Source organism: Hyla sarda, chromosome 2 (assembly GCF_029499605.1).
Source record: "Hyla sarda isolate aHylSar1 chromosome 2, aHylSar1.hap1, whole genome shotgun sequence".
NCBI lineage: Eukaryota > Metazoa > Chordata > Amphibia > Anura > Hylidae > Hyla > Hyla sarda.
In genome coordinates, this window is record NC_079190.1 from 259446516 (window position 1) to 259459470 (window position 12955).

General features: G+C 39.4%; 1 protein-coding gene across 5 annotated transcripts in view; it reads right to left on the reverse strand.

Moving 5' to 3' along the window:
* Positions 1-12955, reverse strand: part of LOC130356034 (ultra-long-chain fatty acid omega-hydroxylase) — a 151819-nt gene that overhangs the window by 33145 nt on the left and 105719 nt on the right. For 4 of the 5 annotated variants that reach the window (XM_056557043.1, XM_056557042.1, XM_056557040.1 and 1 more), the window contains 3 exons: positions 8644-8697; positions 1080-1207; positions 427-548 (listed from right to left, as the gene is read on the reverse strand). In XM_056557043.1, the coding sequence (XP_056413018.1) occupies positions 427-548; positions 1080-1207; positions 8644-8697 (304 nt within the window). Of the gene's footprint in view, positions 1-426; positions 549-1079; positions 1208-8643; positions 8698-12523; positions 12669-12955 lie in introns of all 5 variants that reach the window. The other variant, XM_056557041.1, reaches the window with a different exon arrangement.

A 12955-nucleotide genomic window follows, 5' to 3' on the forward strand; every position in this document is an offset into this window, starting at 1 on the left:
CTTATAAGGCATAAATACAGAATGTAACAATATCTGTAACATTGACACTCCTGTCCATGGTATTATACTCCATTGCCATTTAGTGATGGCATATCACTATGAAATGTCATTACTTTATAATCAATGGGTTCTGAGAATGATGGACTGCACCACTGATTTAGTGGCCCCTTTGCTGTCTTTCCCTGTACACCCCCCTCGCAGGGAATGTCATACACTATTACTGTGCTGGTAAAAACAGTGACGCAAAATCAGCACTGCAGTCATTTGTTCTGGTGGTACCAGAAGTGATGGCACTGGTGAACCTAGTGACATGCTATCTTTTGAGATGGAAATACTCCTTCTGCTTTACCACTATATGTGAATTAAAAAAGCTGTATTCATCTTCTCAGAAAATAAAAAAAAGTTATTTTACAGAAAGTTACATACTCTTGGCAGTCACTGTCATAACTAAATGTACATTTCAGCAAGCTGTCCAATGTCATGAGACTGATGTGTTCAAACATATCTAGGGACACTGGGCCTTCTGTACACAGTCTCCGCCATTTAGCCTGTGAAAACATAAAAATATATAAGCATTGAATAAGAATTCTGTCCAACATAAAAAAAAAACATGGAAATGTCAAAACCTCAGTTGTTTTATGTTGTAAAGATTTTAATACATTGTTTAGCCTTTTATGAAGTACATAATGGTTGGTGCCCATTACAATGCCCACATATGTTGTCACCTAAATTTAAGACATATGTAACTACATTACTGTGCAGTAACATCCATTATCACTTTGCTTTTATCTTCTGTTCTAAAGGTTCTGACCTGTCATTAGATAACATACAGAATTATATGTATTATCCAAAAAAAATAAAAATAAAAAGGTGTCATAAGTCCCTTTGAGGTGTACTCCATTGAAATGGGAAGACAAAAAAATTGTGTAATGAATTGGAAAAAAAAGGCTTTTTGATTCAGTTAATGTATGGTTATCAAATATCAAATGTACTATTGTCGTTTATCATATAATGCTACACAATATAATGCTACACAATCCAGAAACAGTAATATGTAACATAGACTGCTAAAAACTCACATGCATAATATCTGTGCTCTGGTTGAAAATCTTCATGTAATGCTTTAAAATATCAAAGTGAAAAGCAGGAGTCAATAGACGTCGGTGGCGGGCCCATTTCTCTCCACGGCTGAGCAAAAGACCATCTCCTAAACAACACATATTAATCATATTAACTAATTTATCCCATCATAACTAGAGAGTTAAACACTTAATACTAGCATACATATATCCCAGCCACTATTTACAATATTTTTATGTGCTAGTTAAATATTTTTTACATGCTATTCATATGATTTTTATGTTTATAATATTCACTGCATATACTGTTGGGTGTAAGTTTTTAACAAAAGAACAAGTTTTTGTTAGCACTCTAACTTATTAGGATAAAGATTATGTCTAGTTTACTGTTTTATGGGTAATACCATGACCATGCAAAGTCTATAGGACTTTTGGAAGTCTCGGGTTACGAGATTGGTTGAGAATTTAAATGGACACTGTCAGATACAAAACCCTTTGATATGTTGTAAAGCGTGTAAAACCAATAGGTTTTGCAATTGCTTTCATTAGAAAATTTTCAGTATTTCATACTGAAAAAGCCAGTCAAACAACTGCCCCCTTCCTGCTTGGACACATACTAGTCCTGCTGTGTCCATGCATCATCACCTATGTCATGGACACACTTCCTTGATTGACAGCTGTGAGTGCAGGGCTCACAGCTAGAGGAAAAATCCTCCCACTGTCAACTTGTGTCCCGCTACTGTCAGTGAGGACAAGCTGGGAGTTGTAGTTTTGCTAATGCTAGGAGAGATGTGAGTAGACAGTATACTGAGGGAGGGGGCGGAGACCTGCACACTGAGGCCACGCCCCTTCCCTTTGAGAGGAATTCAGACTAGTGAGCTAAATTAAAAGTGCAATAAAAATATAAATAAAGGTGCTAGACACATAAAAATTACATGTACTTGGCCAGGATTAGGTACTGAGTGATATATAAGAAAAAATGTTGTTTGATCTGATGCGTACGCTTTAAACATATCCTACTACCGAATTATCATGAAAGGTACTTTAAGTTAGTGAGTACTTTTAACAAAAAATATAAAAATATAATTGTTTGTTAGTGCTCTGACACTTATTTCGATAAAGATTATGTGTAACTTACTGTTTTATGGGAATACTATGACCGGACAAAGTCTATGGGACTTTCGGAAATACGTCCCCATATGACTTAAGTCTTGCAGTCTGAGACTAACATGACAAGGGACATATTTCCGAAAGTCACAAACTTTGCACAGTCATGGTATTACTCATAAACAGTAAATTACACATAATCTTTATCAAAATAAGTGTCAGAGTACTAACAAAAAATTATATTTTTATACTTTTGTTAAAAGTACTCACTAACTTGAAGAGTACCTTTCATGATAATTTGGCAGTAGGATATGTTTAAATTCTTGGCAAATCTCTTAGCCCGAGACACTAGCAATAGTAAGTTCATACCCTAATTCAGTTTTTCCCCATCTGAGGGATCAGACTCTTTTACCGGGATATAATGAAAGATGAAAGGTTCAGAAGTCAGGTCTAGCTTCTGTCTCCATATAGTCTGAATCAAGGTCCTAACATCATTTGAAATACCTATCCACAATCCCATATACAATGTCACAGATTCTCTCCAGGAAGTTGGCAGGTAGGGCAACTGTTGAGGTAAGAGGGTGGAGGAGGATTTCCCAACCAATTAAAAGCATACGTTGCTCTCTGTATGATACGCCATTGGGAGTGGAAGAGTGTACCGCTGTGAGGCCTTCACTTATGTAACTCTGCAGGTCTGACTCTACCAGTTGAGTAGACCACTTAGACAATGCCCGGGCAGCCGGTCCCATTAACGCAACATCCCTGATGACTGCGCAGAGGTGTGAAAGGTAGCATACACCCGTACAAACCCATAAAAATAGATGGAAAGAGAGATGGGTGTGCTCTATCTGCAGAAAATGTCCGAAAACTACAGTCCGGTGTAGTCCCCAAGATCTACATTAATATTTGTACAGTACAAATGTAAGCAATAAATACTAAGAGATGGACTGGTTCTCTAGGACGAAGGGCTGGTGTGAGGGTGTTATGTCTGAACTAACATGAATACGAAGGGGGCTAGGATGTGGGTAGATAAGAAAAAATGTTGATTAATGTGACCAGGGGGAGAGGGTCTGCTGTTGATTGAATGGTTGGAAGCTGTGGTGTTAGTGAGGAGATGGGTGTGAAATATATGAGATTGTGAGAAATGTAAAAAAAAAAAAAAAAAAGGGGAGAAGATATTGCCTTTAAAACTTCCCAAAATTTACAAGTGTAGGGATAAAAAACTGTTCTACAGGAAAGTTATATACATATAACAATTTATTTGACTAATGGTACAATCAAATGAAGAACCACTGGGCCCTAAAAAAGTTAAGTGAATAAACACATTTAAAAAGGATTATAAAGAGTTAAATGTACAGTGGTCCCTCAAGTTACAATATTAATTGGTTCCAGGAGGACCATTGTATGTTGAAACCATTGTATGTTGAGACCATAACTCTATGGAAACCTGGTAATTGGTTCTAAAGCCACCAAAATGTCATCCAAAAATAGGAAAAACTGATGATTAAAGAAAAATAGGTAGATAACTAATATAGATATAGCAAGTCCTTATATATAAAAGTAAGAGAGATCTGCTGGGAGCTGTAAAGCACTGTCTATGCCAGTGTTTCCCAACCAGGATGCCTCCAACTGTTGCAAAACTACAACTCCCAGCATGCCCGGACAGCCGTTGGCTGTCCGGGCATGCCGGGAGTTGTAGTTTTGCAACAGCTGGAGGCACCCTGGTTGGGAAACAATGGTTTATGTAGAGGACAGGAGCTTCTTCAGGGTCCTATACAGTACACACAGTGTCCCAAATGGAGCCAACCTTACTTGGTGTCCAAAGGAGCAGCTAACCCTGGCACAGGTAAGTGGTAGTACAGAACTTGTAGTTCCTCCCTGTACTGTAGGAGGCGCTATCAGACAGCCAGTCAGTGCATGCACTTCAGTAATAGAGGTGATTTACCAGTAAAATGCCCATTCTGATTAGTCAGTTCTTCCAGTTGTGACACGACCATTGTATGTTGAAACTATTGTATGTTGAGGCCATTGTAAGTTGAGGGATCACTGTATAGGACACTGCTTAACTGTAGGGATCCGCCCTGACCGTCGTCACGGTGGGCAGGAAAGTAGGGTACAGCTGTTTAGAACAGTGCATACAGCGTTCTAAGAATCAGTTTTTGGTATAGTGTAAAGCATAGTGACGGCAAGCTGAATGAAATAGAAAAGTCCCACTTCATGATCAAGCCAGTGGACTTGGACTGAACGTAATGTTTTAACTTTTGGTAACTTTCTGGCCAAGGCTTGATAAAAAGAGATTTTGAGTATAAAAGGAGGTGACTGCAGCCCCAGTTAGGGTAGAATTACCTGATTGCTTGACAGTTGTCACATGTGCCTCACACTCAGAGCAGTTTTGCGCACTTGTAAAAGCAAGAATCTGTGGCATATACAACCATCAGCCATCCCGTTTTGATTAAGAATATATCTGTATATTGCTTTAAGTTCTATATGGCTGTTTTCTTTTTTACAATGTGTGATCATGGCCATACTCTGTATTTTAATTCTGCCGTTTGACTAAGAATGGTTCTATGTTTGCAATGGGTTAAGCATATTGAATACATTTTTATTGTTTTAAATTAATTTATTTTAATGAACCTGCTGAAATAAAAAAAATAAAAAACAAGATTTTTTCAGGTCATAGATGAATCTTCTATTAAAAAAAAAAGTTTATTTCTACATCATGTGCTTTGCATTAGAAACTCCTTAAGAATAACACTGTTGATTTGCAATATTAGAACTGTGAAGTCATCCACTATCTGCAATTTGTACTCTGAACACTGGATAGTTAACTCCTTATCATGTACTCTGCCCAAAAAGCAAAGTCCAACAAAGAATTAAAGGACTGAATATTAAATTCATGCATACTGTAACTATACTGTAAGTTTTCACGACATCACAAGCAATATTATGACAGAATGAAACGGAAAAGGCACTGTACCCTTCAAGGACAATAATCATGTGCAAATGTTTAAACCTAAAAAAATACATATAAGATAAATGACAGACTAAATGCCATATCATCCCTCTAACTTTGATTTTGCCTGAACTTCAGTTTGGTCCCCCCTTCCAGTGCCACATCATTCCTCCCCTTTTATCAGCCTCTGTGCCACATTTACACCCATCCCTCCCTTACCCTCTCATCATGCCCCCACTGTCTTATCATTCCCCCACCCCTGTCTCATCATGCCCCCCTCTCATCATGCCCCCTTTTCATATCATCCCCTCCCCCCCCCCCCCCTGTTTTTGATATATATATATTTTCCCCCATCTTCCTTACCTAGCCGTGCTCGGCAGGCCAGGTCCGGTGTCGGGGCTTGCGGGCTGCGGTCAGTGAAGCAGGATGAGTGACGTCCTCTGCCGGCTGCACAGCATCAGGGACATCACTCATCATTCGCTGCAGCTGCCGCTGGTCAGTGTGGCCGCAGCATCGGCTGCTTGTTTAAGTAGCCGGCAGCTTGTTTAAGCAGCGGCAGCAGCATTGAATGACTGACACCCCTGATTCTATGCAGCGGAGCTAGCAGAGGACGTCACTCATCCTGCTTCACTGACCGCAGCCGACACAGGACCTGGCCTGCCGAGCACGGCTAAGTAAGGAAGATAAAAAAAAAGCAGGGGGGAAAGGGAGGGGAAAAAAAACAAACAAAGCGGGAGCCACGCGCTGGTCACTGATTTAAAGTGGCCGTGGGCAGGCTGCTAATCCTTAACAAGCAGCCGCTGCTGCGGCCACTTTAAATTAGTGACAAAAAGATTTATCGACGTACAACACGCAGGCAGACTTTTTGCCTTGAATTTAAGTTTTAAAAGTGCGTCTTATACGAAGATAAATACGGTATTAGTTACCACCTATGCACTGTAAACCTTTATCTGCTTTTGGTTTTAAAGGAGTACTCCAGCCCTAAGACATCTTATCCCCTATCTAAAGGATAGGGATTAAGATGTCTGATCGCGGGGGTCATGCCCCCTCCCATAGACTTGCATTGAGGGAGCGGAGCATGACATAACCCAGGGGCGGAGTCGTAACGTCACAATACTCCGTTCCCACGGTCGGGAGGCATAAGACTTGGAGCCTCCAGCGCTTCCTGTAGTGCTCACAGATTGGTGCTGCATGCTAGATTGCGGGTGATAGGGGATAAGATGTCTTAGGGCCGGAATACCCCTTTAAAGGGTTACTTTGGTGGAAAACTTTTTTTTTTTTTTATATATCAACTGGTGCCAGAAAGATAATCAGATTTGTAAATTACTTCTATTAAAAAATCTTAATCCTTCCAGTACTTATTAGCTGCTGAATACTACAGAGGAAATTATTTTCTTTTTGGAACACAGTGCTCTCTGCTGACATCACGAGCGCAAAGAATTTCCTCTGTAGTATTCAGCAGCTAATAAGTACTGGAAGGATTAAGATTTTTTAATAGAAGTCATTTACAGATCTGTTTAACTTTCTGGCACCAGTTGTTTAAAAAAAAAAGATTTAAAAGTTATGAAGTTTATTAATAACTAAGTCCATCAATGCACGAATGTGAAATTCTCTATTATAGTTCATACTATGCTGGTTTACCAGACCACTGCATAATAAATAGCTAATTATAAAACATTACTAAAAGAGAACATTTCATATGGCACTTAATGCAAAGAGCACTGGAGTAAGACTTGCCAAATTTATTAAGAGGCGCAAGGCTCTGAAATCTACTCCAGCTACACCATATGTTCCAGTTATGAATTTCAGTGATCAGTTACACCTGTTTTAGAAACAGTGGCGTAAAAACACAGAAAAATGTAGAGTTGTTATGCTAATGACTCTTGCACAAAAATCTGCAACTTTTTATGCCAAGAAACTGCACAAGATTTAAAGTGTTCCTGTCATTTAAAAAAAAAAATTTGACACAGAGACATTGAGCGGAGATTGCTGTGAGTCGGAGAGTAAAGCGCAAAACTGCATGTTTCTCCCCACTTATTCTAAGCACTGAAATCTTGACTGTTAAATGGGCACTGTCATTAAAACAAATTTTTGCTATTGCACTCCTTATGATAAATAAAAAAATCTTTCTAATGTACTTTGTTTTAAAAAAATGAAGTTTTCTGTTTTATTTGTGTTTAAAAAAGCTGCCACAAGATGTCTCCCTACTTGTCCAGAGCACATTTCCCCCCATCTCTTGAACAGACTTTGGACTCCTACTGGCCTGACAGATGTCCAAAATCAGGAAATGCAGTCTGGAGTGCTGAGGGGTGTGTGTGCAGCCTTATCCAATCATAGCTTATCTCAAACATTGAACTGCTCAAGTTTGTATGTAGCAGAGTGAGGGAGGAAGTTCTCCCCTGTATGGCTTCAGATGATGTCACGCCTGCTGGGGAACGCCCCTTCCCAGTCTGTGAATCTGACTGAAACTGAGAAAAACATCAAGGTAGAAAACTAAAAAATTATAAAATTAAAGGCAGGGGGTGGTTTACCATGATGAGGGCAGTGAACAGGGAGGATAATAGAATTTAAAGGGGTACTCCATTACCTTACTGTCGGAGGTCAGCTTTCCAGCGTCCAGAAGTTGTTGTTCCGAACATTGTGTGTGCGGGCTTCCGTGTTCAGGGCCGACCCTCGGGACGTCACGCCCGCCCCCTCAACGAAAGTCTATGGGAAGGGGGCGTGACGGCCGTCGTGCCCCGTTCCCATAGACTTTCGTTGAGGGGGCGGGCATGACGTCACGAGGGGGTGGGCGTGACATCATGAGGGGCGGCCCTGAACACGGAAGTCCCGCACACACATCGTTCGGAACAATAACTTCCAGATGCTGGAAAGCGGAGCTCCAACAGCAAGAAAACGGAGTACCCCTTTAACAAGATCATGATAGATACTCTTTAAAAACTTCTGATGTGTAAAAAAATTTTTTTTTAAATGAAAGGAGCACTATAATAAATCCCTCTAGATTGTCTATTGTTCCCCCTATACCTTTTCTTCATGACATGAGTGGGAAGGAAGTCTTTTAGACAAAATTTGCATAAATTAATGGTATACGTGAATACAAACCAACTTTGTAATATATCTTATTAGAGAAAAATGCCTATTTTTCCAGTTATGATCCCCTGCCTCCTGCACTGATCAGTCACTCTCAAATTAATACAATACTTAATCTTGAGAGATAAGATGAGCTAACAGCTCCAGAGGGACCAAGTTATGTGCTGCTCAATAAAATCTATGGAAGGGGGGGGGGGGGGGGAGAAAGAAGAAACGCACAGACAAATCAGCACACAGAAAACTGACAACTAGAGATAGAGACAGCATAAAGGGAAACTAATGAAAAATGGCCATAGAAAAGTAATAGAAAGCTTTTCATCATGCATGCACACATATCACATTCTAAAAATTCACCTAAAACAACAACTGCACTTCAAAAAATGAAGAGCAAAAAAATAAATAAACATAACTTACCCAACCAGGGTTTAAGAAAGCCATAGAATAATTCATCCTTAGGTGCAATGGCAGCTGTGAGCAAAAACAAACAAACACAAATATTAAAGGTGATCATGATATCAATAGAGAACAATGTCATTGAAGCACTTCCACTGTACAGTCCAGAGCAGCGGCAGTTGACTGGAAGCAAGCAGAGGGGTTAGTATGTTTTTTTTTTTTTACCTGCCTGTCCTGTGTTATTTACTGAAAAGGACTGAAAAACCACTCTTGTCCCTAAACATGTCCCTATCATTTAGAAAAACTTTTGGCATATCAGACTACATGGTCTCTATCATAAGTCTATGGAGATTGCATTATCATTTAATATCTTAGAGTACCCTGATCACACACACCTGTCCAACAGTATCTGTTCCATTCCTGAGATATTAAGGTTTATATATGTCTGACAATTTAGGGAATCAGTCAGATGGCCTTGAACTTAATTTTAATAATGAAAGTGACTAATCAGGTGATGGGCAGGATTTTATGGGCAGAAGTGTGTATTCGACATACACCCCCTCCTTAATGTAAAACATTAACAACCCCTGACTGTATAATCCTGCCTATCACCTAATAGTCACTCTGCATTTTAAAATTGTGTTTAAACCCATCAGACTGATTCCCTAAATTGTCAGACAAACTATAAACCCACATATCTCAGATCAAAAGGGAGTAATGCAAAAAGGTTTGTGACCCAGGAACTCTAAGATATTCAATGACAGCTTGTTTTTTGGGGGGTTGGTCACAGGTCCTCCTTAAGACAAGTGAATGGAGAGTACAGTGTGTTGTTTGAAGTAACTATTCATATTGCTTTCTTGTGTATGTTCATATTGATCAATTCAATTACAGAATAAAGTTTTATATCGGGACCATAGTAGCCCTCTGTGTTATTTATTATTTTTTTTTTTAGTGTACCAAGAGTACTACAACATATTAAGAGAGGACACCAAATTATATATATAGCACCGGCGCAGGCGACCTAAATCCAAGCAGCCTATATACAACAATGTGGATCCCTGTATCACCACCTTATATGAATATAAAATATGAATTATGTGTATTGACGCTAAGGGACAAAGCAATTCACAATTTATAATTCATTTACTTCTATTTTGATATGTAACAAGTGGATACAATTCACTACAAAGAAAACATAAACGAAGCTATTAGTATCCCCCTCTATATACAATCCCCCTCTATATATGTTTCAGAAAGAACGCTTTCCTTCCTCAGAGATAGCTATCTCTGAGGAAGGAAAGCGTTCTTTCTGAAACGCGTCAGGTACCTTTTTGGCCCATTTTTTGTTCAGTAGTGATGTCACTGGCTAACAACAACGCTAAAATCTTCCGTGGGCCACGGTGCCTTTTTGCTCTAACAGGGAAACGAACCGGTGAGACGCTTCCGGCCGGAGCAGTTCTCCCCGTGTACGGCTCCCTGCAACATCGGAATTCCGCACCTGTCCAGTATATACCCGGGGACCACGCTAACCGCAAACTGCTCGAGAATACAGTGAAAGACCGCAACCCGACACCTAAAGAAACCCTACAGCTATCAGGTACTTCGGGGTAAAGAAACATCTATGGACATAGGGATAGTTGTCTAAAGAGTTTACTAGATACCGCAATCTCAATCAGAAACAGCGCTGCATATCTGACCAATTGAATGTATTTATGAAGGGGTCAGAACCAACGTGGAATTAACAGCTATGGTTGTATATAGAGGGGGATACTAATGGTTACATTTATGTTTTCTTTGTAGTGAATTGTATCCACTTCTTTTGAAACTGAACTTGCAGGCCCCTGTTACATATCAAAATAGAAGTAAGTGAATTATAAATTGTGAATTGCTTTGTCCCTTAGCGCCAATACACATAGGGGAAGATTTATCAAAGTCTGTGCAAAGGAAAAGTTTCCAAGTTGCCGATAGCAACCAATCAGATTGGTTCTTTCATTTTGCAGAGGCCTTGTTAAAAATGAAAGAAGCTCTCTGATTGGTTGCTAAGGGCAACTGGGCAACATTTCCTCTGGACAGGTTTTGATAAATCTCCCCCATAATTCATATTTTGGAGTATCATATTAAGAGAGGAACTGAATGTTTTATACATGTTAGTACGTAGCTGTAGACAAAAAATACAGAAACACAAATGTAAATTTGAACCACAAAAGGAAAGGCAACACACAGACTGCTTTTTTCATATAAATTTGTCACAGGAAAAGTTGCAGGCTGGTCCTGTGCGACTTTTCCCATGACATTTCATTTAGACTGTTTAATTTTCATGACCCCGAAGTGATCTGACTTAGATCACTTTGTGCAGTGGTCACTAATTTATCATGTGCTACTTTTCTGCAAAATGTCGCAAAAAAGTCACGCAGGCCAGATTTAGAACATATCACAGGGCAATTTGCCATGCCCTATATGTATGTAAGGTCCATGCGACTTTTAATACAATTGTCGCACGGCTTGCGACTGCTCTGTAACATTTAATCAGAGCAGTTCAGTGGGCATTCATCAAAGTCCGTGCGCCAATTGATAAATTCCCTGCATCTTTCTTTCTGCTAAACTGAAGAAAAAGCAAGTTCAGTTTTGATAAATGCCCCTTATAGTTACAACCCAACAACTGGTAACTGATTTTGTTGTTACATAACACAGAGCAACATCACAAGCATTGCCTGACATCCATCTGCCCACAGACTGAACAATGCTTCTCTTTTTGATAAGACCTAAAAGCAATAGGAGACTATCACTGAACAGTAGGACTTTCTACCACTGGCGTGGACTGCATTAAAGGGTAGTGGCCAGTTCACCTGACTATAGACGGTGCATGGCAGTGAATCCACATTGCAAGGTACACAAAAGCAATGTAGCTAGCACACGTAAAGATAAAAGTCAATTTTCTGTATTGATGACTTGGTAAAATCATATCATATATAGGGTAAGGCTGGGTTCACACTACGTTTTGTCCCATACGGGAGCGCGTATGCGGTTTTCCACCGGACCTAAATCGTAGTCGACCACGATTTTAGGTGCAGTGGGAAAACCGCATACGGGGCAAAAATGAGCCGACGGGAGTCAGCGTTTCACTCCGGTCAACTCATTGAAATGCATTACATACGGGACCGCATACGAAGGCATACGGGAGCGCAAGTTTTCAGCTCCCCCTGCTGTATGCGGTCCCGTATGGGACAAAACGTAGTGTGAACCCAGCCTAACACACCACAGCAGGATAATACAGATAGCAGGAGAATGGTGGTGTTTTTTTTAACGTAATTATTTTGTTTTGATATTGCAACTGGGCCAAGGAATTCACATTTAATATTAGTGTATATAGTTTATTAGTATGTTGTGGGTATTATAGGAAAATGTCTTGTAAATATTGTATATATTTGTTTGTGTGCAGGAATGAGTGTAGGGGGTGGACCGGTGTTATATTTTATGCTATGGTGTTGGTTTTATGATTAATTTTATTATGTTCTGTCAGATATGATATGTTTATGTCTGCAATTATTTATTGTTATGTTTAAAATGTTAATTAAAAAAATTACAGATAGCAGAAGAAACAAAGAATTAACAGGTTTCTTACCTTATGGCACTTACTCATGACTGTAAAGAAATGTGTTGGTCATTTAGTGTTTGTCCTGCTATCTGTATTATCTTTCTCTATTGTTTTATCCAGTTTCTGTGATGCTTTTAATAAGTTATCAATTAAAAAATGTTGTGCAAGCTACACTTTTTATTTTGAACCCCAGAAAAGGTCTGTTTTAACAGAAAAAAATTGTCTGTAAATTTTTATTTGCAGGTGCATAGCAAAGCACACATATTCTTGAAGCAGAAAACAGTCAGTTCAGAAAGGATAAACTACCTGGTACCTGAAGCACAGGCTTAATGTACTTAGGATGGAAAAGTCTTACGATGGGATAATAAAGACTAAACCACCAGGAGCAGCCATAGATGTATTGCTTCACCAATTCATTTGCCACAAGCAATCCTTCTTCTGTATTCCTAATCTAGAGTGATGGGAAGTTACAGTCAGATAGTTGACAGCCAGGATGCAGGATGTACAGATATGAGATCTCTTATCTAGAACCTGTCAACTAGAAATTTGAAAAACTTTTACCATATACTGTATAATATACTATGCTTAAGATTACACAGATAAACATTTCTAGGTCCAAGCAATGCAGATAACAGATCCCATACATGGACATAGTTCAAAGCTCCAAGATACCATAGAGATCCCAAAGGTCCCATAGTGATAGCTGCACAATAAATCTTCACCAAATCATGGGGATTT